General features: G+C 46.6%; 1 protein-coding gene across 4 annotated transcripts in view; it reads left to right on the top strand.

The window, feature by feature from the left end:
• Positions 1 to 27,757, top strand: part of IRF2 (interferon regulatory factor 2) — a 75,839-nt gene that overhangs the window by 27,327 nt on the left and 20,755 nt on the right. For 3 of the 4 annotated variants that reach the window (XM_036250443.1, XM_036250446.1, XM_036250445.1), the window contains 4 exons: positions 10,094 to 10,189; positions 18,871 to 18,970; positions 20,254 to 20,430; positions 20,990 to 21,036. In XM_036250443.1, coding sequence (XP_036106336.1) covers positions 10,103 to 10,189; positions 18,871 to 18,970; positions 20,254 to 20,430; positions 20,990 to 21,036 — 411 coding nt within the window. In that variant the 5' untranslated portion in view covers positions 10,094 to 10,102. Of the gene's footprint in view, positions 1 to 5,660; positions 5,800 to 10,093; positions 10,190 to 18,870; positions 18,971 to 20,253; positions 20,431 to 20,989; positions 21,037 to 27,757 lie in introns of those variants that run through there. The other variant, XM_036250444.1, reaches the window with a different exon arrangement.

The following is a 27,757-nucleotide window of genomic DNA, read 5'->3' as shown; positions in this document are numbered from 1 at the left end:
GTCAGCTGTCGCGGCCGCCGCGTGGGGCAGGGTGGTGTTCGGCCAGCCAGGAACTGTTGCACGTGGGCGGCGAGAGGGGTCCGAGAGTGGACGCCGGGGTCGGGGGCAGGAAGCGGAGCTCTTTGTGCCTGGGGACCGTCGGGCGGGGCCTCTCTTGGGAAAGCGCGTCCCCAAGGGGGTCACACGGTCCACGTGTTTCCGAGGCCCACTCCCTGGATGGAGAACTGTTGCCGAGATGCCCGTCGTGTCCCCCGCAGTCCTGGAAGCCAGAGCTGTCTGGGTGACTTCGAGCACACACGTGGGGGCCACATGTCAGTTTCTCTGCCGGCTCCGCACGCCGCCCTCGGGCGCCAGCCTCCACGGTGTCCGGGGCCAGAGGACGTCGTGGGCAGTGACAGGGTCATTTTGGTAAAATCCCCATGGTAATATCGTCTAAAAGGATATAGAAAACATGCCTAATAAGAAAATTGTGGATACAATGACAACTATTCAAAAAGTATCATTTGGATGATTCTTGGTATGGGAAACTTGTTCGGTGGCATTTAAAGGCATTTTAGAGTTTTAATTTCACGCGCATTTATACCTTTTCATAAGGAAATTGATTCACCATTGGCCTCCCGGTTTCCCGGGACTCAGTGGAAGATGTTTGTCGAGGGTGGGGTCTGGAAGACCATTGGGTGAATGGGCACTGAATGGCAGTGATACCCAGGGATGTCAGTTACCCTGGGATGATAAAGCATTTCTGGTTCAAAGCCCTGGAGATGCTTGTCCATTAGGTCTAGGGTGGGGCCAGGACTTTATTTTGTGATTCCCCAGGTAATAAATAACACTGCACCGGCAGTTTGGGGATGCTGGTAGAGCTGGGTAGGACAGTGTAACTGTGGGTTATAATGGATTTAGGGCAACCGTATCCAGCAGTCCTCCAACATCATTCAAGGCTGGGTTTCTCAAAAATCCACATAGTAGGAGAATTCATGCTCGAATGGTTAAACCTTGAGAAAAACCAAGTTAGAGACTAAAATTCTTGAATGAATCTATGACATGCATCTTTTTAAAAGTGCAGTGAAATAAAACAATAAATGCATGCAATAAGGATTACCGCAGTGATATAACAGATATCGCACACTTGATTTCCATTACTCTCCTGAAGTTTAATATAACTTTAAAAACTGGTTTTGCTTTCGTGCGGATAGTATGTACACTGAGAGGCCTGCTTTATTCTGTGTCCAGCACACCATCCAAATTGTTAAATGTCTTTCTGATTTCATGACTTATGCTAAGTGTTGACTTCATCCTCCAGGGTCCCACGAGAATATGTAGTGATTTGAGTAATGTAGGCAGAGAAGTATTAAGTAGAACTGAATGGGTACATCCCAAAGCCCTCCCCTAATGTACAGAGTCATAGTGTCTTAGCTCCGAACACGCTATTAAATTCTCCTCCATTTCATGTCTGCCAGGAGTCAGTACAGTTCTAAGGATTTGCTTCTTCCACTTTCTACCCGCCACCCACATGCTCACATGCATCTGTTTACACATCTGGGAAGCAGTTCAGCCCAGTGCGGTGTTTTTCATACTTTTTTTGGATCACAGTGCCAGTATGATATAAAATGGAAACAAAAGTTTAATAAAACAATGCTCACTCTTATTTTGGGGGGAGAGGGGAGCTCTCGTAATTTCTATTCTGTGTTCCCATACATTAACATTAAAGTGCTGACCTTAATCCAATGAATCGATTTTTTATTGGATCCAACCCCCATGATGGGCTGCAGCCTGAGGTTTGAAAAATACTGGTCTGGAGGTTTTAGGCATATTCTCTGGACTCACAGATCTGGATTCGAATCCTGGCCTTACCACTTAATAGCTCCTCAGCTCACTAAGTAGCTTCATGTTCTTTTCTGGAAGAGGGAGATAAGCATTGTCCCTCACACAGCTGGTCTGAAGAGCAAATGTAAGGCAGGGAAAGCATTTGGCCTGGTGTCCGATTCCTAGGAAACACCTGCATGGATGTGAAGGGGATGATGATGATGATGATGATTTAAAAATTTTAAACTCCAGTTTTCTCACAGTTCACAAAATTTTGTGCTGAAATATTTGCTTTTGCTAAAAAGGCACACAAGCCCTGGTTGGTGTGGCTCAATGGATAGGGCATCAGCCTGTACACCGAAGGGTCACAGGTTCTATTCCCGGTCAGGGGCATGTACCTGGGTTGCATGTTCCATCCCTGACCCTGGTCAGGGCACATGTGGGAGGCAACCAACTGATGTGTCTCTTTCACATAGATGTTTCGCTCTCTCTCTTTCTCTCTCCCCCCTCCCTCCCTCCCTCCCTCTTTCCCTCCCTCCCACTCTCTCTATAAATCAATGGGAAAAACATCCTCAGGTGAGGATTAGCAAAAAATAAAATAAAAATACAGAATAAAAAGGCACACAAAAGTCAGTGTGAGGAGTGTAGAATGTCATGTGAGAGGAACTTGTGTTTTGGGAAGGATTACTGTAGATTCTGGAAAAAATACTACTAAAAATTGCTATTATCGTCCTATAAGTGTCTGGCCACTGTGCTTTTTCCTCTGTGCATTCCCAGCCACAATTCTGGACCCAAGCAGGAGCTTTAGCTTATCTCCCTGCTCCATTTGCCCCTGTATAAAGTGCTGTGTGGTTCATGATAGTGAGACGTGGCTATTCAGAAGTGTTCAGTAGCCTCTGTAAACACGCTCAGTCTAGCTGGGCATTTGAGACCTTCTGGAAAGACCTGGGTTCCAACTTCGGTTCCTCATCAGGGGGTTTGGATACATTTTACTTTTTTATACATTATTTATTACCTTTTCAAAGGATACTTTCTCTCATCTCTAAAATGGGGATGATAATATTTCACTGACCAGGCCTGTTGTGAGGGTTAGATATATTTATGTAAAGTGTCCAGTGTGTGCTTCTCAGGTCCGAGTTGGTGCCGAAGTCACTTGCTCCGCCCACATCAGCAAGCGCATCCTCCATCCTGCACTGGCCATGTACCAACCTTCACCTGCTCGCCTGCTTGCTGCCTTCTCTCTGCCTGGGCAGTTCCTCCCATCCTATAAGCTCTTTGCCACAAGCTTTCCCTTACAAACCCATCTAATAATGATTTGTGCATTCTTTATGAATTAGTTCACTCAGCTCACAATTAATCACATGCCGCCTTTTAATCTCTAGTGCAGTCATTTATTATTATAATTGTAGTAGTGTTGGTGACCTTTATATGATTTATGTCTCACATCCCCAGTTAACTTATTGATTTCTTGAGGGTGGTGGTCATGTCATGCACATTTTTGAATCCCGCACTGCACTTGGCAGAGTTTTTTTTTTTTGTAATGACGCATGTTTCGTGAATATCTGTTGGTACACCGGATGACAGGCCACTGCAGACAGTGCACGCTGTCGGAGAAAAGGGTCCAGTGGTAGAGTTGGGAGCGAAGTTGTCATGGGTGAAAATAGATTTGAGCTAGCTTCTGTTGGGCGGGTAGCATCTCTGTAGGCTGGTAACAGGGGTGGGCACATGGCTATGTAGGGAAGGCTGTGAGGTGACGAGAACCCTCACGGGTTTATTTAAAACGCATGATGCAATCGCAACAGATGGGGCCAAGCACTGCCGCATCAGCTCCTGCGACGCAGACTCAAGCGTTAGCCCTGCTCCTAGCACCCTAGTGCCCATACGTTTGCCTTCACTCTCGCCCAGTTTTGACCTATGTCCCGTGACCCTGGGAGCATGATCTGTCTCCTGTAACTGATGAGGGATGGGGGCTACTGGTGAAAACTTCTTGAAGTTTTTCTCTGATGCCTTTATTTCCTCTTCATTCTTGAAGGAAATATTTGCTGTCTGTAACATTTTTGAAGAGCGTTATTTTCTTTCAGTACTTTAAAGACATCTTTCCATTGCTTCCTGTCTTCCATTGTTTCTCTTGAGCAGTCACTGTAAGGCTCCTGGGTTTTATCAGAAGCATCCCTCTCTCAGCCAAGGATTTTATTATCTGAAATCCAACAGGGTCGTTTATATGTCTCTGGAACAGAACATGAACATGATTTAAGAGCTATTTCAGGAAGGTTAATATGTCAGTGGTATGCAAAACAGAGAGGAGTTGGGAAAGGCTCAGTAAGAAGAGTTATAAGCCCATTGTAACTACTTCCTAGAGAAAGATAAAAACAGAGGCTAGGGCTTCTGAGACTGGGCATTTCAGGCAGACCTGAATGAGAGTCTCGGCTCCCTACTTACGAGCAGGTTACCTTTGAGCACTTCCCCAACTATTCTCTCATCTGTCATATAGGGTGATCAAGTTCCTACCTTCTAGGGTTGTAAGAGTTAAATGAGAAACTCATAGAAAACCCTGGTTTTAATGCCTGGCATACAGTAAGTGCCCAATAAATAGTAGCCATTGCTATTGCTATGCCAAGATCCAAGTCTTACTTTTTTAGGTTAAAATTCAGTACTGTAGCATTGTTAACTTCAGGGGATGTGATTCACAGGGTGTGTGAACTCATGCCCTGCAATCACAACGGTCAACTCGAATGCCCTTGTACGGCAGCCCTGATGCCAGTACTATTCCAAAAGCCTGCCATGTGCTGAATTCATCTATAGGGCAATGCCACGGTTTTGAAGATGATCCCAATCCTAAACCCAAAGGTGTAATGGTAGCTGATTTTCGAAAGTGTCTTTTGTCAGGCTTGAGGATAGATACTTCATATTTTAGATTTGTAGAACCATAAAGGTTTAGTATTTTACTTTTAAAAAGAGCACAGTGCCCAAGATCAGAAGCTTGCAAAGAAAGATGAATCAGATAATTGAGCCTTCATGTCACAAAAGGATTCTTAGACTCTTAGATAACCTCAGAAATTACCTTTTTGAAACCTCTCATTTTTCTAGACAACCAAAGTGTGGACTAGAACGATGAAGGGTCTAACTCAAGGACACGCCGTAGTGATGGCCAAGTCAGGACTGGAGCACTGGTGTCCCGGTTTCTGGTCCATTTTGGTGTTCTGTGTCTCTTCTGTCAGTTCCGTACCTTCTTTAACTTTGTTCAAGTTTCATGTGTCTGGGGTATTGATGCCTCTGAGAAACTCGCCTTATAGAAAGAAGACCAACCTGTCGCTGAATTTCATTGGTGGACAATACACGCGGAGTAAGCCTCTCAGTACTCAACCCCATGACCCTCTGCAACTGTCCTCCGAGCCTTTTCATCTCTGGAAACAGAATGTATTTTTAGCGCCAAGCTAAATGATGAGTTGCTGGTGTTTGACTCAATGTAGAACTCTACCTTTGCTCTCTTTTACAGAATTAACAGTGCATACTCAAATTCTGACAGTCATGAGCAATCTGTATCAAACTGCCCTTTCTCATTTGTGTCATGTGCCAGGACCACTGTAACTCATTACCCATTCAGTGTGGGAGGTGGGACCCGGCTATAAAATCAAGTGAAAAAGAGGAAGTGCCTTCATGTAAAAAGATAAGCTTTTCGTCGTGTATCAGCAGGGATGTCCCAGCTATTAAAAAAAAAAAAAAAAAAGAATCACATCGACAGATATAAATCGCTTTGGTTATTTGGTGTTACTAATTCATATTCATGTGAATCACAGTCCAAGATGATAATGTCCCTTGACATTGCTTTCTTAGTCACAATATTTATGAAGACTTGGAGAAAATCCCAGTGGTGATATTCTGAGAGTCTTCAGTGTGTTCAAAGTGGTCCTGTAATTATATAGAAGATGGCCGACAGTAAGAAATTCAATAAAATAATGATTTTCTGAGAATGGAAAAGAAAAGAACTTGAAAAAGGTGAGCCCCTTACAGCAGACTTTCTCTTCTCCAGTAAGACACTTGCTATATTTACTTTCCCTAAACACCTGCTTCTAATGAATGACAATCCTGGTAATAGATTTAGAGGAAATGTTACACGTGTGATTTCCGTAGTATTTTGTGATAAACTTGGGGGTTTGGCTGAGCTACATCCTGGTTAGAAAGGCTTCGTATGTACATAAGGGTTGGACCAACAGAGAGATGACGCAGCCAAGTCCGACAGTGACACTAATGAGGTCTGTCTGCCAGAATGACCAGACTTCGCAGGAAGTCACGGAAGAGCCAGACGACTCGTAAAAGTACACGTTAATCTACAGCCTTAGTGTGGGCCAAGGGCCCAGGAGCCTGTTAATCACAGGGCTTACCTAGACTCACCAAACTGAGGCTTGTCTGCACGTTCAAGTCGGTAAAGCGCTGGTCTGGATTTTGTAATCGGCCCTTACCTTCGCTCTTAGTAAAACTGGTCATAGCTTTCGTTCACGCGAGTCTCCAGTTTTCTCTGCAGCCTTGGGGTGGTGGGCAACGTCCCCGGCATGGTTCCCCGCCCTGCTGTCACCCTGTCTCTGGCATCCTCCCTGTTCCCGGTGTCCTCTGGCAGCTGGTCCTGCCCTGGGGTCTTCACAGTGTCTCCCCTAACTTCTCACTGCCTTGGGGCGCCTTCCGCTGTAGTCTAGGTTGGCCTGTTAGCTGACTGAGAGAGCCTTCTGGATTGATTTCCCAGGGCTGCCATAATCAGGTACCACGAACTGTGTGGCTGAAAGCAACAGACATTTATTCTCTTCAGTTTGGGAGGCCAGAAGTCCAAAATCAACGTGTGTGGGGTTGTTCTCCCTCGAAGCCGCTAGGGGAGGACCCTTCCTTGCTCTTCAGCAGCGCTCCAGTCTCTGTCCTCACGTGGCCCCCTTCCCTCGGCTTCTGTGTCTTCAGGTGGCGTGTTCTGTGCGTTTCTGTCCGAATTCCCCTCTTCTCATAAGGACATTAGGTTCCTGTGAGCCTCTGGTCACAGCATTTTCATCCACCAGTCAGTAACCTTGTTTCATGTGTGCTTCCATTGAAAGACTCCTTATTTGATAATGATTGATTCATTAACATTGAACCCACAGCCAGCAACACTGTACCTCGTGCCTGAAATGCATCTATTTTCTCCATAAGGCACATGCCAGCCTTCTTGCGCTTGGAACCCTGGACCGCACGTCACACAGACCGTTCTTGCTGGCCGTTTTTCGTTTGTTTGTTTTGCGGTTGTTTCTTTTGTTGCCGGCCATTTTCAACAGTAAACACGGACAATGAGAAAAGTGTTGCATGAAATAGGCAGCGGAAAGGACACTTGTTTACAGTGTGAGCTGAAGCAAGGCAGAAGGTCATCCCGTCGGACCTCCACTGGGAGTGTGTATGTTGGATGACCCAGATTTTCACCTCTCTGTGCATGTCTGCGAATGACCATGCGGGTACCCCGAGAATTGATTTGGGCATCACAAATAAATTTTAGTGAGTAGACGACTTTGCAAATATGCAATCCGCAAATAATGAGGTTGACTGCACCTCTCCATGTAAGCTTTCATTTTAAAGACAGCAAGCTTTTTGAAACATTTCAGGTGACCATTTTCTTCCTAAATGGGTCATTTATGAAAAAAAAATATGGGAAGAGCCCTGGCTGGTGTGGCTCAATTGGTTGGGCTTCTTCCCGTGCACCAAAAGGTCGTGGGTTCAATTTCTGGTCAGGGCACATACTCAGGTTTCAGGCTCAGTTGCTCAGTCAATCAATGTCTTGCTCTCACATCGATGTTTATCTTTCTCTCTCCCTCTCTCTCTAAAAATCAATAAAAAATATTTAAAATATATATATATGGGAGGAAATATGATTATAATGATGAATTGGAAGCAGGGCCTTTTTCAAATCCCTGTCATTTTCCATATTGCTAGGTTCTGCTAGACCAGGATGGTAGTGGTCCACAGCAGTTCTACTTGTCATGCTGTGCCCTCAGAAGAACTTGTGACTATCCTAGCTACTCCTCCTACTCCTCTCTCTACGTTCTTTACTGCTCTGGATTTAGCTGCCCTCTCTCTGGGTTTTGAGACCATGAGGCCAGGTTGGCGGCCATCATCCCGTTGGGCAGATCCCTCCCAGTGGTAGGTCACCCAGGAGGGTCATCTGTGGACAGCTTTTCCTGATGCCCCCAGAGCTCTCCCATAATTCCTTGTCATTCTGTAGGTAGGGGGCTCTGTGCGTGTTATGATAATTCTCGTCTTTCCTGTCTTCTAGTAGGCTAGGAGTTCCTGGAGGGCAGGGAATGTCTTACTTTTCCTGCTCCTGGACTATCATTCCCAATAAATGATCTTTGAATGAATGAGAGGGACGACTTGAGAAACACTAACAGTAGCTGTATTTGGGGCTCCTTGCAGCTGTTCCATGGCCTTTTGGACTTTCCTTGAAGTTCCTTTCACGTGTCTCAAAGAATGGTGGCCCCTCCAGGTGAGTGGATGGAGCCAACCTGCAATAGCAACCCACCTGACATCTTCAGAGCTGGCCTGGTTTTTGTACTGAAGGTCTCCCGGGTGGCAGGCAGCATTTGGCTTTGTAGGGTTATAACACGACCTATAAGAGGTGGAGTTCTTACCCTCAAAGAACTTACAGTTTGGTTAGGAAGGGAAAGTGTATACTGCTGAAAGTTCACGGTTAAGGTAAGAGTTAGATAAGAATGAAGACAATGTCCAATAGCTTTCCTAATGCCATGTTTGGCTTTCAAATGAGCATGTAAGATCAGTGAGTGCTGTGGGGGGAGGAGGAGGGATCCTTCGGCTGGTGTGGTGTGCAAGTCCTGTGGGGAGGAGGGGTGAGGATTGGCAAGCCCAGGAAAGGAGCAGAGGGCACGGTGTGAGCAGGGAGCAGAAGCATCTGCAGCGATGACGCTTTTAGAGCTTTAAAGTGGCAATATTGGGGGTTCAAAGCATTGCATCCGAAGTGGGAGAGATGTGCAAGGGAAAGGCGGGTTCTCGAATTTAGTTCTCGAATTTAATTAGGCTCTATAGGCAAAGGGTGCGGCCCCTGAGGTTCACATAATGATGCCGGCCCTCTGGCATGAGCTGGGGGCAGGGCACAGAGGAGGGAGGATGTCCTTTGGGAGCTGGAAGAGGGAATTAATGAGGCTTTGATCATCTCAGTTCAAATTCATCTGAATAAAATCTTCAGAGCTCTTTTTTTGTTGTTGTTGAGGAAATGAGTGAAAGAAAGAAGAGACAGCTAAGTGTGGAAAGAGGATTGGGTCACACTGTCCATGAAGTCCTATAGTATGGAGGCTTGAACTGGCACCATCTTGGCTTTTGAATCGGCATTAAATTGAAATGTTTGCCTACATAGGATGAAGATGAGGGTACACCGTACTTTGTCAGTGACTGTACTTGGCGTATATTTTGATGGACAGGGAAGGAGGGGAAGAGCATTTTGTGAGCTGGTAGAGAGGAGGTGTGTAGCCTAGGAAACAATTTTCAGAGGGAAAGTATGTTAAAGGAAAAGGGAGGCCGCACCAGGCCCGAGCGGGAGGGCGCAGCGAGAGGGTCCTTGTGGGAGTGGATGAGAGCGTGCATACTCGGAAAGCCAGGCTGAAGCCCGAGCAAGTGCTGGTGAGCATGCGCCCCGAGAGGAGACGGAATGCATCAGGGGGGACGGGAGTGCTATTTGGTGCAAGACTTTAGACCCAAGTGAACTGATTCTTTTAGAGCTTTAAAGTGGCAATATTGGGGGTTCAAAGCATTTTTGTAACCCAGGTATCCCAAAGGAAAGGACTGGTTATAAGAAGTCTTTCCCACAACTGTTTTGCACTGTCCCCCCTTGGTCCCTGGGAGGATAATACCTTCAGGTGTTGCGCAATACCAATGCTCTGAATGCCTGGGACATGGAGGGTGTGTGCTTTAACACAGCTTGTTGGAAGGAGGTAGGACCTAGCTTTAGGCAAGGTCACTCAGAGGTGGCTGGGCTGTCTGGCTACCTGAGTTTCTGCCAGTTCGGCCTCGTCCATGGGACCGTCCCAGCCGAGAGCAGGCCTGACCTGCAGCACTGCCCACCAAGACAGCCCTTGCGGAATGGCCCGGCTGCCCAAGCAGGGCAGGCGGCTCTCGGGCAGAGCCACCCAGTGTGCCCCCTCCCAACCCCACGGACACATGAGCTGTGAGGTGATGAGGAAGGGACAATAGAAGAGGGTCAGGCTTCGGCGTAGACTTTGCAGTGTGGACATGCCAGGAGCATACATGCCTAATGTTGTGTATCTCTCTGCAGGGGGGCACCATGCCGGTGGAAAGGATGCGCATGCGCCCATGGCTGGAGGAACAGATAAACTCCAACACGATACCAGGGCTGAAGTGGCTGAACAAGGTGAGTGTGATGGGTGTGAGTATGTGTGACTGAGTGTATGTGTGCATGTGTGTGCATGTGTATGCACGTGTGTATATGTAGCTGTACACACATATGTTCACACACCTGGGTGCATACGTGTATGTATGTGTCTCTGTGTATATGCAAGTACACATGTGCATGCACGTATGCATGCATGTGTGTGAATGTGTGTATGCATGTATATGTTTGTGTGTGTGGATCAGAGGACAGGAAGCTCTGGGGCTTCATGTGGGGCCTGGAACACACTGATTGCTTCCCAGTATTCTCTATGTGAAGGAAACTTTTGTTTTTGTCTTTTAAAAAAGTCGTTTGTTAATTTTTTTCCATTTCTCTTTATTTATTTTTTATTTACAGTTGACATTCAATATTATATTAGTTTCAGGTGTGCAGCATAGTGGTTAAACATTTCTTGTCTTGAAAACAATATGGCGTTTCCTCAAAAAATTAAAAATTGAACTGCCATTTGACCCAGTGATCTCACTTCTAGGAATATACCCTAAGAAGCCTGAAACACCAATCAGAAAGAATATATGTATCCCTGTGTTCATAGCAGTACTATTTACAATTGCTAAGATTGGAAATAGCCCAAGTGTCCATCAGTAGATGAGTAGATAAAAAGCTATGGTACATATACACGATGGAGTACTATGCAGCTGTAAGAAAGAAAGATCTCTTATCCTTTGAGACGACATGGAGGGACCTGGAGAATATTATGCTAAGCAAAATAAGTCAATCAGAGAAAGACAAATACCATGTGATCTCACTTATCTGTGGACTATAATGAACAAAATAAGCTGATGAACAAAATAGACCCAGAGATATAGAAAGGAGTACGGTTTAGAGGAAGGGGCGGGTGGGAGGGATGAGATAAACCAAAGAATTTATATGCACATATGCGTAACCAGTGGACATAGAACAGTGCTGGAGCGAGGGGGATCTGGAGGAGGGTATCTTGGCGGGGGGTGGGGGGGGGCATCTGTAACAAAAATAAATTAATAAAAATTGCAAAAAAAAATAGTGTGGGGAAGGTAGGAGGGGGGCAGGAGTGGGGAGGAGGGTAAAAGGGGGACATCTGTAATACTTTCAACAGTAAAGATAAATTTTTAACAATAATAAAAAGATGTTCTTTAGTTGGTGATGGATAAACGGTGGTATATCTAGACAATGTAACATTGTTCAGTGCTAGAAAGGGGATTAGCTATTAAGCTGTGAACAGACATGTAAATGGGTATTACTAAATGAAAGGAGCCTATCTGAAAAGGCTACGCTCTATGATTCCAACCTAATGACAAAAAAAGCTGTGGAGACAGTCGAGAGATCAGGGGTGCCTGTTGGGGGAAGGGAGAGGTGATTAGGCAGAGCCGAGGGGATTTTTCAGTGGAACTTTAGTAGAGGGTACATGTCATCATACATTTGTTCACACTCATAGAAGGTACCACACCAAGAGTGAACCCCAAAGTAAAACGTGGACTCTGGGAGGTAACGAGGTGTCCGTGTTGGTTGGTTTGTGACAAATGTGCCATGTGCTACCGGATGAGCGCGGCAGGAGAGGCTGTGTGTGGCGGGGAGGGAAGGGGGGAGCATGGGAACTCTGTAGTTCTGCTCAATTTTTCTGCGAACATAAAACCTCTCTAAAAGGTAAAATTTTGTAATTAAAAAATAAACAGGCTTTCAACCCCCTCCAAAGAACAAAAAAAGTCTACTCTTTATTGGGAAACCCTGTGTGTGTGCCTACTTGTCCCAAACAAGAAGCCTCCTGTCGTTTACACCCTCCCCCTGAATCCATAGCCCTCCTCATTTACCCGTCTCACTCTCGTCTAATTGATCCTTCCCGGTAGGGGTGGGTAAGACAATAGTGTCTGTAAAAGGAAAGAACACCTGGAGTTAGATAGCTATGATTTAGATAAGCAACTAAATATAGTCGATTATGCCATCTGTACGAGGGCCTGAGGGACGTTTCTGTCCCACTACCAGGAGCAAATTCCTTTTTCCTCTTCTACCTCCCCCTCGATTTTCATCTTAAGGAGACGAAGAATTGTTTTGCAGGTCAGGCTTTCCGTCTGGATCACGTGCGGAGAGCTCAGAGCCGGACTGTGGCCACTTCCAACAGGTGCACAGGATATCGAGTGTCGTTTTTTTAAACTAATATCACTCCTGGCTTCATTTGATCATTTCTGATGTCTCAGATCTTATTTTTGTTCCTTCTCCCTCATCCACTTATTTTTTTCACTTATTTTTATTTTAATGACATTGTGTTTGACTGTGTCTGTTTGAGTCCTTTCCGAAACAAGGTGGGGGATGAAGTAAATAGGACGAACTTAAGGAAACCACGTGATCATTTCATGTGACGGTCTGATGGCAAACAGCACATTTTTCTAGGCTTGTGGTATCTGTCGTATTTTGGATTTGTATCTGGGGCGAGAGGGGGCTTTGTAATTAACCTCTTCCAAGAAGCAGACAAGAAATGAGGCTGTGCCTTGGCCTGCTCAGGTAGCAGAGGCGCACGGAAGGTCTCAGGAAAGGGGAGGTGGTCAAGGAGAGCTGGAGGGACATGGGGTACCCAATGCCAATAACGACGATACTGCTGATAATGGAAACTAACATTTATTAAGTCCCAGGTACTCCCCTAAGCAACATACATACCTTAACTCACGTAAGGCCCCCTGTGGGGTAGATAACTGCTACCTGTTCTAGTGTTCAGACAAGGAAGACAAAGCACAGAGGTTAAGTAGGGCTGTAATTTGAAGAACAGGGTGACACTGCCATATTGACTTAGTGTGAAATTAAAGCAGATATTCCTGATTTCCAAAGAGAATGAGTTTGTTTTTTTTAAGCATCTGGTGCTGTGGGCTCGCTCGCTGGGTTGACCACGTCGCTGTGTCTCCTCTCCCTTGCAGGCTTGGTTATGCCACAGTCCTTGAAGGGTTGGTTGTGCTCCACCCCCAAAAGATGTGTCCCGTCTCAACCCCTAGAACCTGCGGATGTGACTTTATTTGGAAAAGTAGTCTTGGCAAATGTAATTAAGGTCAAGATCTCGATATGAGATCATCCTGGATTAGCCAGCTGGGCCAGCCCAATGTCAAGTGACCTGGAAGAGACAGGAAGGAGACACACAGAGAAGGAGGCCGCTTGAGGACAGGCAGAGCCTGGAACCAGCAGGCGCTGGAAGAGGAAGGAGGGTTTTCCTTAGAGCCTGAGAAGGGAACATGGCCTTGCCGACGTCTTGATTGGGGATTTCTGGCCTCCAGACTGTGATAGAATAAGTTTCTGTGGCTGTGAGCCACCCGGTTTGTGACAATCGGTTATGGTAGCCCTAGGAAACCAATGAACCCTTTTAGGGTTGTTTCCTGGTGGGACTCTCCATTGAGACACCTTTTCTTCCACCCACTCGGTCCGTGGTTTTAGACTGAGGACCAGAAAGTAAATGGGTTTCTCCTTGTGCAGTTGAACACTTACCTGTCCCAGGGGGGCCTTACCACTGAGCTTCACTCAGCTGGCTCATGACTCGGGAGCTTTCTTCCCAAGCAGAGAGGGAAAGGACACCCCTCCACCATCTTGTCTGGCTCCTCTGCAGGAGCTGGGCATGGGCCAGGCGAGGGGAGGACTGTGCCCAAGGCTGCAGCAGATACTGCTTCTCAGGACAACACTGGCCAGGAGTCCACGGGCCTGTGGCTCGCCCTCGCCGAGCGGAGTGGGCCATGTTGTTGTCACTGTCGATCTCACATGGAGTGAGGACATTTTCTCTCCATATCTGTACCCCCACAGGGCATCGTTTTATAGGTTTCTGCTATCTTAGGCTTGTTGGCATGTGTCTGTCCACATAAATATTTAACGGAGACCCTAATATTTCCTTCCCATTCATAAACATTCTGCCTAAGAATCCCTCTTTCTGTTTCGAGTGGTTTGTGGTCATTCCAAAATCTCTTCCCCCACCGCAGACTGTTGTAACTCTTAGAAAATGGGCACTGTCCATGGGGCACCGTCATGCACATATGAGTTGGTGTTTATGGTCTGGAAGCCTGGTGGGGGCAGGTGCGCAGCTGTCTTGATCATTGCCGCACCCTCGGTGCCAAACCTAGTGCCTGACACCTCAGAGGCACTGGGCCAGCCGTGTTCTGTGAACAGATGGAGAAAGCGTCCTGGAGAAGCAGCAACACTGTGGCTGTGTTTTCCTGTGAGGTAATTAGACGTGAGAACACTGGGATGGCAGCTGTCACATCTCTCTCACGTGGCTGGTCCATCGAATCCGCCGCATTCCCGGTCAGAGACAAAGAGGTGGTTAATTAGTGCCTGAAATTTGTTTCCATCTCCTATTTTCAATAAATTGGGAGGAGGGTGGTGATGAAAGGGTCCTTTGGGTTCCTCTGCAGGAGCAGTGAGGAAGTGTGGCAAAGCGGCCTTATAACTGGCTCACGAGTGGGGCGTTGGCTCGGGCAGTTACTTTTCATTGTGAGTATTTGCAGATACGCACGGCAGGATTGAATAGCATGATGATGGGAGGAGGAGTATAGCAAATTCCCATCTAGATGTAGTGGTGCACATCTAGGTTTAACAATGACCAACATTGGGTGTTATCTTGTGTGTGTGTGTGTGTGTGTGTGTGTGTGTGTGGTATTTTAAAGCAACTCGGTGAGAGTGTACATCTATAAGACTTAACATTTTCTCATATATTCTTAATATTGTTGTCAATTGGAAAAATTAATCATAAGTGTTTATTTAGAGTCATCACTGCCCCTTTCATATTCAAAATGCCTCGAGTATTCCCAAAATATTGTTTTACAATTGATTTCTTCAATCAGAATCCACAGCAGGTCCCCATGTTGTGTTTGGTTGTTAATGACTCAGAGTCTCTTCTGACTGTGAACCGTCCACCCTCCTTTGTTGCGTTCTTGTCATGGACCTGTTGAAGGGACCAGGTCAGTCCAGATGCTTGCTTGTGGTTCCCCTGGGCCACTTGGAGAGGAAGGAAGAGCCACGCCCAGGTTCACTGTTTCTCCAGCAGCTCCGATCAACTCCCACTCTGGTTATTGGTGATCTTTTTTCATATTGGAGATCTGCCTGGACCCAGGGGGGTCAGCAGGTAGGCTTGGGCTTGTGTGAATAACAGGTCACCTCGAAACAGGGTAAGGAGTTCAAACAAAAAATAGCAAATGAAATAGGAACATCTTATAAATACTGGAGGAGAAGAGAGGCAGAGGGAGAGAAGAGACTGGCTTCCCTTTAGGGTCAAGGTATGTTTGTTCTGCGTTGCTCATGGTAATCTTAAATGCTCTCCTCCACTCAAGCAATGCTTACCTGTCCTGCCCTTAGATGTAGACGTGAGTGGGCTCTGGTACTCGCAGTCCTTTAGCACACGGTGTGTACAGCCTCCACCTGTACAGGCTGGGCACTCAGGGCTTCTGATGGGTGCATACTGGTGTCAAAATCTATACAGACACAGGGCAACACCAGCACCATCCCACAGAACACAGAATGTTTATTGGTCAGGAACTCTTTCAGTTTTAAAATGAATTTCACCTTTACCTTTCAATATAGTCTTTGTTTGTTTCTTATTTTTCAGTAGTTAAAGTTCCATGTAGTTGAGCATCGACCCGTGCACCGGTCACCGGTTTGATTCCCAGTCAGGGCACATGCTCAGGCTGTGGGCCAAACCCCAGTGGGGGGAGGGGGTATACAGGAGGCAGCAAATCAATGTTCTCTCTCATTGATGTTTCTCTCTCTCCCTTCCTTTCTCTCTAAAATCAATAAAGAGAAAAAATTGTAAACGCGGCTGGTGTAGCTCCGTGGTTGGGTGTCGACCCATGCACTAAGAGGTCACGGGTTCAATCCCCAGTCAGGGCACACACCCAGGTTGTGGGCCCGATTCCCAGTGGGGGGCATGCAGGAGGCAGCCAGTTGAGAGAGAGATATTTCTCTCCCCCCTCCCTTCATCTCTCTCTAAAATCAATAAAGAAAAAAATAATAATTAAAAAAACAAGAAAACATTAAAAAAACAAAATTCCATGTAGTTTTCTTTTTCAGTTTATCATTTTAAAGTATACAGTTCAGTGCCATAAAGTACATTCACAATATTATGTAACCATCACCACTGTCTAATTCCAAACTTTTTCATCACCCTAAAAGGAAACACTGTACCTCCTCATCAAGTGGTCAACCCTCATTTCCTTCCCCTAGTTCATGGCAACCACAAATCTGCTTTCTGTCTATGGATTTGCCTAGAATGGACATTTCATATCAATGCAGTTATATACTATGTGGCACTGTGTGTCTGGCTTCTTCCCTTAGCATGGTGTTTACTAGGTACATCCACGTAGTGGTATATGTGTATTGGTACTGCATTCCTTTTGTGGCTGAATAATACTCCATTTCTGCATATGCAACATTTTCTTTATCCATTCTCCAGTCAGTGGACAGTGGGGTTGTTTCCTGCTTTTGGCTATTGTGAGCAGTGCTGCTCTGAACTCTCAGGTATAAATGTTTGTTTGAACACCTATTTGTACTTCTTTGGGTATATATCCAGGAGTGAGATTACTGGGTCCTGTGGGGGCTCTGGGTTTAACTTTTTGAGAAACAACCAAATTGTCTTCCACAGAAGGTGCCCCATTTTACATCCCACCAGCAATGTATGGTGGTCCCAGTTTCTCCACATGGTCACCAACACTAATTATTTTGTGTGTTTTATTTTAACCATCCTAGTGGGTGAGAACTGGTATCTCATTACTGTTTTGATTTGCGTTTCACTAATGATTAGTGGTGCTGATCGTCTCTTGATGTGCTTATTGGCCATTTATTCTATCTCCTCGGGTCCTTTGCCCATTTCAAGCGGATCCGTGGTGGATGATTGCTAAGTGCAGTCATTACTTTGGTAGCTTCACGATTTGGGCATGGGTTTGGCTGGGGTGTGTGTCCACCTGCAGGCACTCAGACGCTTGAAAACCTCTACTTATCAGAATGGACTGCGTCTTATGAGGTAGATGTCAGATTGTCTCCCCAGAACTCATCTGACCTAGAAAAAAGTACAGCAGCAAATTCTTGAAGGGTCTGTATCTTGAAGCGTAAACCTTTAGATGCTGGTCGTGCACTTCAGGAAATGCTCTTTCACTGAAATAAGGTCATTTTCATTTCCTTGTGAACATCAAAAACTACATTAAGTGATTGCCTTTCTGATTTTCATCAGCATTCAGAGAAGAAATTTCACTCAGGCCTTTTCTGATGACTGCCCTTTGGGAAATGACTAACCTGAACCGCTGCTGTCTCGGAGTTAGTCACAGAACCAGTGGGAGGGGTTTATGAAAAGTCTCTCGCTTTCGGTTCTTCTTTATTTACTGAGTTTTAAACACAGCAGAATTTTCCCCTTTAACAGTTTTTGGGGAACTCTCCTACGTCCTGAAATGCTTTTAGTTCAGGCTTTGCAATTGGTTCTGTGCAGCTGGGACCATTTCTAAAATTTTCACTGCGAGACCCAAGTGGCGGAAGATCCCTGCTGACATTTTTCTTTCCTTCCCCATGTATTGTGCAGGGATCCCAGGCCTGGGAATTCCCAGAAGTAGCTTGAAAGCTTAAAAAAATACATTTCCCTGCACTTTAATCTCTACAGGATTCAAGTCAGCAGATCTGTAGTAGAACTGGGAATCTTGTACCTTCAAACACTGGGAGACAGGTGTGCTGTGGCGAATGATTGAAGGGGGGTCACCTGACCTCGGCTTGGCGTTGAGGCACTATTATTATAAGTTCCTTGGCTAAATAATTTAATTCTGTTGCTCAGCTCCTTCAACTGTGAAGCGGAAATAACAACATATATGTAGCTCATTAGGTGGTTGCAGAAAGCGAAACTGCGGTCACGTGAGCGCGCGCAGTCAAGTGTCAGGTGCCAGGAGACCTCAGTGACTGCTGGTGCTGCCGGCTGGACCAGTTACACATGCAGTTTTGCCATGAGTGTGACTTTGTTTCCAAAGCCCTAGTTTCTAGTCGTGTTTGCCGGGGTCGATTTCAGCAGTTTTGGGTTGCCTCTGGGGCTGTAAGGGAGACGGAAAGGGTCTGATAGAAGAATCTGATTGAGGGACTTTGCTCCAAAAAGATGCACCTTTGTAGCTCTGGCTAGTTCGTGCGGGCGGTGGGCTCGTGGAGGCGAGAGCACAGGCGTCAGTCTCCTGCTTCTGCTGGCTGCCCGAGCCCATTGAGATCAGTTGGTCTCCGGAAGGGTGGGTCCATGCAGCCGACTTCCTTTCTGCAGCATCAGTGGGGGTTACTTTGGAGAGCTGCCTGATTTTTAATACGGAGGCATCTGGAGTTCCTCTTTACCAAATGATGGAAATAAATGATAAGAATAAGCATGGAAAGTCAGAAGACAGGTGTCTGGTTTATTTTAAAGAAAAGTGACACAGGTAATGGAACACATGGGCATATCCCAAATCATCACCCGTGACCTCGGAATACGTTCCTGTTGTGCCAGACCTCGCACGACTCTGACTCTCACCTGGGTAGGCTGTCAAGGTGTGGGGCCCAGTGTGGAAGTGGTTTGGTTTGCAGTAGATTTTACCGTGGAAACTCAGCAAGCCCAGTGATACCTCCTGGGGACTATTACCAGCTAGAACTTAAGAACCCTCCACAGTGGTGGCCTGAAACCCATGGCTACAGTTCTTATTTATCTTTTTTTTTAGGAGAAGAAGATCTTTCAGATCCCCTGGATGCATGCAGCCAGACACGGGTGGGATGTGGAAAAAGATGCACCGCTCTTTAGAAACTGGGCAATCCATACAGGTACTAAGACCCCTGCATTGTTGATAGGAGCACTATTGTGTTGGTTTCATGCTTTTTTTTCTTTTCATTGTGGTCTAATTGACAAATAAAATTATAAGATATTTAAAGTTATGATTTGATATACGTGATCCTTGTGAAAGGATGCCCCCCATCAAGTTAATTAGCACATTTATTGCCTCCCATATTTATCTTTTAATTATTTGTTGTTGTTGTTTTTTTACTGGGAACATTTAAGTTCTACTCTCGGCAAATTTCAGGTACACAATACAGTGTTTTTTGTTTTCACTGCTTATGTAAGATCTCCTGGATTATGGTCTCATGAAGACAGCTCTGAAGAACCTGTGACTTGTCCCCAGGCACATCCAGGACACATGGTCACAAACTTGATCACTCAGAAGTGATGTCCACCCATTCCACAGAAACTTAGTCCTTAGATTTCCTGTAACCTAGAATTCTGGTTAAGTTCCCGAACTGTGCACCAGGGTCATAAAGAACTTATCTCTTCTCCAGCTATAAACTTGAGTTGAACTTATCTCCACCAAAGGCAGTCAAGGACATATTTATTTACAACAAAATTTAAGTAGGGAGCTATTTACAGGAATGGACTTTTTATTTAGTATTTGAGTCAGATGAAAAAGAGACACTACAGTTGTCTGTGGTCATTGGCCTCTCAGCCTTCCAGCCTTCTTTTTTTTTTTTTATCCTCACCCAAGGACATTTTTCCATTTTTTTGTTCAGATAGAGTGAGAGGGAGGGAGAGAGAGAGAGAGAGAGAAAAAGAAACATCGACGCGAAAGGGACACATTGAGTGGCTGCTACCCACATGACCAACGAAGGCCCGGGACAAACTGCAACCGAAGTATGTGCTCTTAGCAGGAACCGAACCCGGGTCTCTCTGGACCGCAGGCCGACGCTCTAACTGCTGAGCCAAACTGGCCAGGGCAGCCTTCCAGCTTTCTGTGTTATTTACATTGACTCCCCATGCTTCTGCCATTGTTATCTATTCCCAAGCTGTTTGGTAAAGTCAGGGTGACCAGCTTGTACCAGTTTGCCTGGAACTGTCCACATTTTAAAACAAAAATGCCCACATCCCAAGAACCTTTGCAGCCCCAGGCAAACCCGGACGTTGGTCACTGTAGGCACAGCCTGAGAGTCAGAGGGTTGGTTCTCTGTGCTACTTGGCTAGCAATCCCACTAGCCAGTCCCGTTTCCAGAAATGTTTACTCTGTGTTTATTTTTTCCCCTCTTTTCCTTAACCTTAATTCTTCTGGCTATTTTGTTAGGAAAGCATCAACCAGGAGTGGATAAACCTGATCCAAAAACATGGAAGGCGAATTTTCGGTGTGCCATGAACTCCTTGCCTGATATTGAGGAAGTCAAGGATAAAAGTATAAAGAAAGGAAATAACGCCTTCAGAGTATACCGGATGTTGCCCTTATCTGAGCGGCCTTCTAAAAAAGGTAGATAAAGAGATTTGCTAACACAATGATCACTTGATATATACTGTAGTACCTTTGTGATTTCTTGATTCCTCATGTGCAGTTCACTCTGTGCAGGAAGATTCTGCCCTTACCTAGCTGGGGGAAATGACCCTCAGGGCACCAAAGGCAGTAAAAGATTTGGTATTTTCGCCACGAACAGATATTAATATGTGTACAGGTTCATGGAGAGGTTTAGACAGCATTTAACTTAGCTGGCATGTTTCTCTGTCTGTTCTTTTTTTTTTTTTTTTTTTTTATCCTCACCCGAGGACATTTTTCCATTTTTTGTTCAGATAGAGTGGGAGGGAGAGAGAGAGAGAGAGAAACATCGACGTGAAAGGGACACATCGAGTGGTTGCCACCCGCACGACCCAACCAGGGCCGGGGACAAACTGCAACCAAGTTACATGCCCTTAGCGGGAACCGAACCTGGGTCTCTCCAGACCGCAGGCTAACGCTCTAACCGCTGAGCCAAACCGGCCAGGGCTCTCTGTCTGTTCTTCATGCATTGATCCAGAACTGTTTTCTGTTGCCACAGGAAAGAAACCAAAGACAGAAAAAGAAGACAGAGTTAAGCACATCAAGGTAATCTTTGGTTGTTCAGGGAGAAGTTGTGACCATCTTATGATTCCTATTCTGTCTCATAAAAACAAATAACGGGACCTCTGTGAAGTATTTGATCTTTGTTCTTTTGCTTTTGTGTTTCATATGCTTTACACATCTCCTCTTTGGCATGTACCCACGTGCAGACTCAGGTACACATACCCTGCGTCATCCAGCTTCACTGAGGATGTATGAATGAAGTCACACATCCACACTGAGCTGGACAGTCTCAGCCGCCCTCTGGTCTCCATGCTGTGGCCAGCTGGTCACTTAGCACCAGCAACCAGCTACTATCTGAGAATATTAAGTGCTTTCTCAGGCTATTAGACATATTGTAAAATATGTTCAATATTATATCCGTGTATTAAAATGTGTTACCTGTATTTTATAGATATATTCCAATGCAGACTATTAGGCGGGGGTCCAGAGGTGAGATCAAATGCTGTACTGGTGTGGATCTCAGTAGTTCTTTTCCACTCCACTGTGAAACCAGCTCTCATCATTCCCAAAGGCTTTCCATAGGGCTGTGTTTGTGTGTGGGCTTTTCAGTGGGCCGTGCAGGCTGAAATCCCTGCAGTGAGGATCTCTGTGTGTAGATCGGGTAGCCCTTACTAACTAGCCAGAGGATAGTCAGGTGTCCCGTGCAAAGCTGAGGATCGGCCTCGTCCCTGGGCGGGTGCAGACACTGCAGTGCCAGACTCGGGACCGTCGGGGGACGCCTGTCTGGTGCACTGCGCACTGTCTGCAGATGAAGAAGCTGAGGCTCAAGAGAGCTGAGGGACGTGGACCCAGAGGCTGCGGACAGGTGGCCAAGGTCACACCGTTATTTCAAACGTAAATTAAAGGAGATGCCAAGCATTCTGATTTCTAATCTAGAATAACTGTTGAAGGAAAAACAGACAGTACAATATTTAAAAATAAGGCAGTTAGTTAAACTAGGGAGAAAAAAAAAGTAAAAATCTACTTCAGATGTAAAGTTAAAGTTGGACTTATGAAGGTAGTTCAGAGTTGGAAGGAAATCTTAGATAAATAGTTAATGTTTCAGGCATATTTACCTCTGCAACAGAAAACAAATATTTTAGGCAGAGTATTTTATTTATTTATTTTTTATTAGTTTTTTATTTTATTTTATTTTATTTTATTTTTTTATCCTCACCCGAGTACATTTTTCCATTTTTTGTTCAGGTAGAGAGGGAGGGAGAGAGGAACAGAGAGAGAGAGAAACATCGACGTGAAAGGAACACATCGAGTGGCTGCCACCCGCACGACCGACCAGGGCCGGGGACAAACTGCAACCGAGGTACGTGCCCTTAGCGGGAACTGAACCCGGGTCTCTCCGGACCACAGGCCAACGCTCTAACCGCTGAGCCAAACCAGCCAGGGCATAGGCAGAGTATTTTAATAGCCATACCTTCAGTTTCATTTTCAGTATTTTTAGCTTTTGACTTATTTTAAATATAGCATAGTGTAAGGGCCAATTTTGTTTTAACCTTTTTTTTTCTTTTTTTATCCTCACCCGAGGACATTCTCCCATTTTTTGTTCAGACAGAATAGGAGGGAGAGAGAGGAAGAGAGAGAGAGAAACATCAACGTGAAAGGGACACATCAAGTGGCTGCTACCCACACAACCCAACCAGGGCTGGGGACAAACTGCAACTGAGGTACATGCCCTTAGTGGGAACCGAACACCAGTCTCTCTGGACCACAGGCTGATGCTCTAACCACTGAGCTGAACCGGCCAGGGCTTAACTTTTTAAAAAATCTTCACCTGAGGATAATTTTTCCATTTATCATTGGATAAGTAGGAGGGAGGGAGGGAGGGAGGGAGGGAGGGAGGAAGAGGGAGAGAGAGAGAAAGAAACATCAGTGTGGGAGGGACACATCAACTGGTTGCCTCCCACATGACCCCGACCAGGGCCAGGATGAACCACAGCCGAGGTACGTGCCCTTGACCGGGATCTAACCCGAGACTCATTGGACCATGGGCCGACGCTCTAACCACTGAGCAAAACAGGCCAGGGCTGTTTTAACTTTTTATTGTGGAAAAATTTTATACACACAGGAAGGAGACAAATGAGTAAAATTTACTCTGTACACCACCACCCCAATTTCTATATTAATCAGCTCATGGCCATTTGATTTCATTAAGCCCTTCCACCTACTTACCTATATCTGATACAAAATTACAGCTATTCAATTTCATATGGTTTAGCTCAATATTTTGAAACAAATTTCTAGACGTCCTATCATTTCCTCCATGAATATTTCAGTATATATCTTTAAGAGATAGGCAGTCTTTAAAGATGGCCCAGTATCATGACTGCATCTGAAAACATTAATAGCAGTTCCCGAGTGTCATCAAATATCCAGTGTCCAACTTTCCAGTTGTCTCCTAAAGGTTACAGTTTTTGCACAGTCTGTTTACTTGAATTAAGATTCATATAAGGGCCACACATTGTGATTTTTGGATATGTCTCTAAGTGTTTTTTAATTTACAGGTCTCCCCTACATCACTTTTTAAAACAATTAAAATTTTTCTTGCAGTTGAAAAAAGCCTAGTCAGTAGTTGTATCAAGTTTACCATAGTTTGTCGTTTTTTAGGGGCTACATTTTGATTTGTGTTGTTTATTCAGAAAAGTGTAACTTCCCCACAGATACGTGAGTTTGAAGAATTTGCTGTAATGACTTGATCCTGTTTACCGCTGTTGTCCCAGCATCTAGCTCAGTGCCTGGTACAGGACAGAGAATCGGTGCATACATGGTCGCTGAGTACACGCAGGAGTGTTTATGATCAAGTAGATGCATAAATAAATATAACACGTGGGGTAGGAGTGGGGGTTTTATGTGAGAATGCAGATTTCATTTCATAATCTCAGTGAATGGAGAAATAATAATGGAGTAATAGATGCTCACTTTTCAACAGACTGTGCAATGCCAATGATGATCGGATACGTCATTCTTTTATGTATCCCTCAGCAGGAAAAATGGCTTGCCCTGAAACCAGGACACATAACTGGTTGTAAAGCACATCCCTGTTGAGATGTGCAAGTGTGTGTCTCGGAATTGATGACACGTGGCGTTCTCATAAGTAAAGGACACCTGCAGTCACATCGGCAATGGCAGTGTCTTCCACGTGGCCACTCAGACAAGCGCGCCGTGGAAGGCCTGGCCCTGGGTGGGGCTTGGCCATATCAGCCGGGGAAGCAAGTGAGAGTTCTCTCTCAGGCGCAGCCGTGCGGGTCAAGTTCATCCCAGCAAAGTGTGCCTTGTGCAATCTTCCTGCGATGAAGATATGGTTAAGACTGGAAACTCGCCCCTCAAAGGGACGTTGTTCCTTCAGCAAGAGGCAGGTGACTCGCCTTCTGAGTTTAAATCTGCGTGCACCTGTCCAACAGTAGAGCAGAGGTTGAGGCCTCCCCAGTTCTGTGGCCCGTGACCGCGAATGCCACGGTGTTCTCTTAGTCCTTGAAGGGTATTTCCAAAGTACACTCTCCTGGTCGTCTGCAACTGTATCATCAGGGACTGTATCCTTACTGAGCTAGTGAGACATTGCTTTTCTGTTGCATGTGAAAACACCTAAGCTCTGAGTTAGTGTGTCCAGTGCAGATACGCCACTGGACAGACTAGATAGGCTCCTTCCACTGAGACACGTGGCTTGCGTGGCGTAACTAGGTAAGGACGTTTGCATCTGAAGCAAGCTCTTCCCAGGCTTCGCTCAATTCAAGTTGGATTGCGGCTTTGGCTAGCAAAGGATGCTCCTGTGCAGAGCATGTGGGCCCGCGGTCGGAATTCTTCTTGGTCACGCAGGCAGTTCATCTCCAGGCCATGTGTTCTCTCAGCAAATAGCTTCCCTGAGACTGGCAGACCCGAGGCCCCTGGTCATGCTGCCCCCTAACCCCGACATTCTCATGTTGAGCATATCCTGTGTGCTTGGTGAGCCGTTTTCACTTGACCTAAGTCACCTGCACGGAGGTCACTGGCTGTCTAAGGAAGTAAAAATCAGGAACACAACAGTGAGTAATGCTAGACTGTACATTATCAATGCAAATAGGTGTTTCTAAAATGTTGCAAGGTCAAGATCAATAAGGACAGAAGTGGGTAAAGCAGAAGCGTGGTAGCTGACGTTTTGGGGCCTCCACCCAGTGCTAGGCTCTGTCATCATCTCAGTTAGTGTGCCTTGTGTTGGGCAGGTTGTCTCCTTTCCACACACGAGGAAATGGAGGCACAGAGAGGTTGAGTAATTTTCCTGAAGTTGAACTGCTTCATAGAGCTGGAGTTTTAATCCACCTTAGTCCAACCCCAGAACTCGTGGTCTTTCCCCACACTCAGGGCCTCCCAGCTGCTCAGAGGCTGTGGGATCTGAGCCAGGCCCTGGGGGATGGATCGAATAAAGTGGAGGCCATTCTCCAGCACCCAGGAGCATCGTACAGGAAGGCCTGGAGCTTAGAGTTGCTGTTTGGTCTTCAATGGATGAGCCAGGAAACTGGCATAATTAGAGCAGGAGTTTGTGTGAAATAGCAATGGGAAACAAAGGCAGGTAGGGCGGGAGGATCAGAAATTAATTCTTCCTGCCTCAAAGGGGTGTCAGCAGATGAAAGATGAATGTTGAAACTACCAAGTGCTTTCAGATCAAAGAGTTGGTGTTATGGTGGGAAATAGAATCCAGGAGGACCTCTGAAGGCGCTGGGTATGGGCGGGGGAGGTGTGGTCTGTGTTGGTTCTGAATGCAGAGCCCTGGGGAGAAGTCACAGAAAGCAAGTGAAGGTGTAGCAGAGCTTAGTAATGGAGCTGTCGACTCTAACAGTGACTTGAGCTCCCTGACACTGTCCCAAGAGAGGCTAGGTGACCACCTGTCAGGGCTGATAGTAGAGGGATCCCTTCACAGGACGGGAGGAAGAAAACAGTGTTCTGCTCCTCTATAGAAGCCATACAGGATACAAGGTAGGGGTCACGGGGGTCAACGAGGCTGAAGATAGTTCTGTCTCAGTCCCCACTGGAATTAGTATGGGATGCAGGGTTGATTAAGAGGAAAAGCGCCTGGAACCAGACCGTGTTGCAGATCATAGACTGAGTTCAGTTCCGGTGTCTCTGCAGGCTAAAAGTAGTGCAATCTTGGAAAATTAATTTAGTCTCTGAGTCATAGTTTTCTCAAGCGTAAAGTGACAAAGTATCACTTGCCTCTAATTAAACTGTAGATCATGTGAAACACGGAGAGGTCCTCAATTGAGAAATCGGAATAATGTAGCTTTTTAAATATACGCAAGTCTGACTGCCTCATCACTTTGATAAGAAACCTAGAAGCTGAATGAGTAAAAATAGCTTAAAGACAACAGAAGAAACTCATGAAAATTAGTGGTTCTTTCCATAATTCCTTCAGATGTTCTGTAGTCGCTTTTGAGAACGGAGGGAGTGGAAGTAATTGAAGCACAATTGGGGAGGGGGACATGCAGAGGGTCCATCGGAAACTGTTCCAAGATAAGCTAGATGACCACCTCTCAGGGCTGATGAGCGCAGGAAGGAAGGTGCCACCAGAAAGGTGGAGAATTGCAGCAGCGCCAGGAGTTCGTCTCATCAGGACGGCCTGCAGCCTTCCTGCTGAGTGTCCGAGTGCGGCTTCCAGGGAGCGGACCCAGGAAAAGTTACTGGACTGGGGCAGGCAGAGTTTTACTGGCGGCTGTAGATAATAATGAGCATTTTTAATAAGTGCCAGGTGCATGGTTATCTCCTTGTCTCCACGTCGTCCTTATGACACGGGTCCTGTTGTGGTCCTCAGTTTTCAGCTGTCCTCCATGCCCCAAGAGAGACACAAAGAGGTGAGAGTGGAGGAGCCGGGCTTCGACCCAGGTCTGTGCGCCTGCGGAACCGGGCCTGTCTTTCCGACCCAGGTCCGCGCGCCTGCGGAACCGGGCCTGTCTTTCCGACCCAGGTCCGCGCGCCTGCGGAACCGGGCCTGTCTTTCCGACCCAGGTCCGCGCGCCTGCGGAACCGGGCCTGTCTTTCCGACCCAGGTCCGCGCGCCTGCGGAACCGGGCCTGTCTTTCCGACCCAGGCCCGCGCGCCTGCGGAACCGGGCCTGTCTTTCCGACCCAGGCCCGCGCGCCTGCGGAACCGGGCCTGCCTTTCCCACCCAGGTCCGCGCGCCTGCGGAACCGGGCCTGTCTTTCCCACCCAGGTCCGCGCGCCTGCGGAACCGGGCCTGTCTTTCCCACCCAGGTCCGCGCGCCTGCGGAACCGGGCCCGTCTGTCCCACCCAGGTCCGCGCGCCTGCGGAACCGGGCCTGTCTTTCCCACCCAGGTCCGCGCGCCTGCGGAACCGGGCCTGTCTTTCCCACCCAGGTCCGCGCGCCTGCGGAACCAGGCCTGTCTTTCCGACCCAGGCCCCAGGGGTCCCGAAGCTCAGTCCCGCAAGTGGAGTGGCGGCGAGACCGAGACCGCAGGCTCCAGCCAGGGCACAGAGACGAGGCTGGGGAAAGCAGGGGCTTGTTCAGAAGTTTGGTTTAAAGGAAGAGAAAAGAGGGTGACATGAGTCACCGGCAAGTGAGTTTTTCCTAGAAAGGACACACTTCTTATTTACACTTGTAAGAGAGGGGACGATGCAGGAGGCTGCAGGAGAGGGGGTGACAGTTCTGTCCAGGAGGCTGTCCTGGACCCTTGTGGTTCCCCCGCTTTGGTGCTCTCGGGCAACCATGCAGTGTGTGATGAT

The sequence above is a fragment of the Molossus molossus genome, unplaced genomic scaffold (genome assembly GCF_014108415.1).
Source record: "Molossus molossus isolate mMolMol1 unplaced genomic scaffold, mMolMol1.p scaffold_m16_p_9, whole genome shotgun sequence".
Classification (NCBI taxonomy): Eukaryota; Metazoa; Chordata; class Mammalia; order Chiroptera; family Molossidae; genus Molossus; species Molossus molossus.
This window is presented reverse-complemented; position numbering and strand designations above follow the sequence as displayed.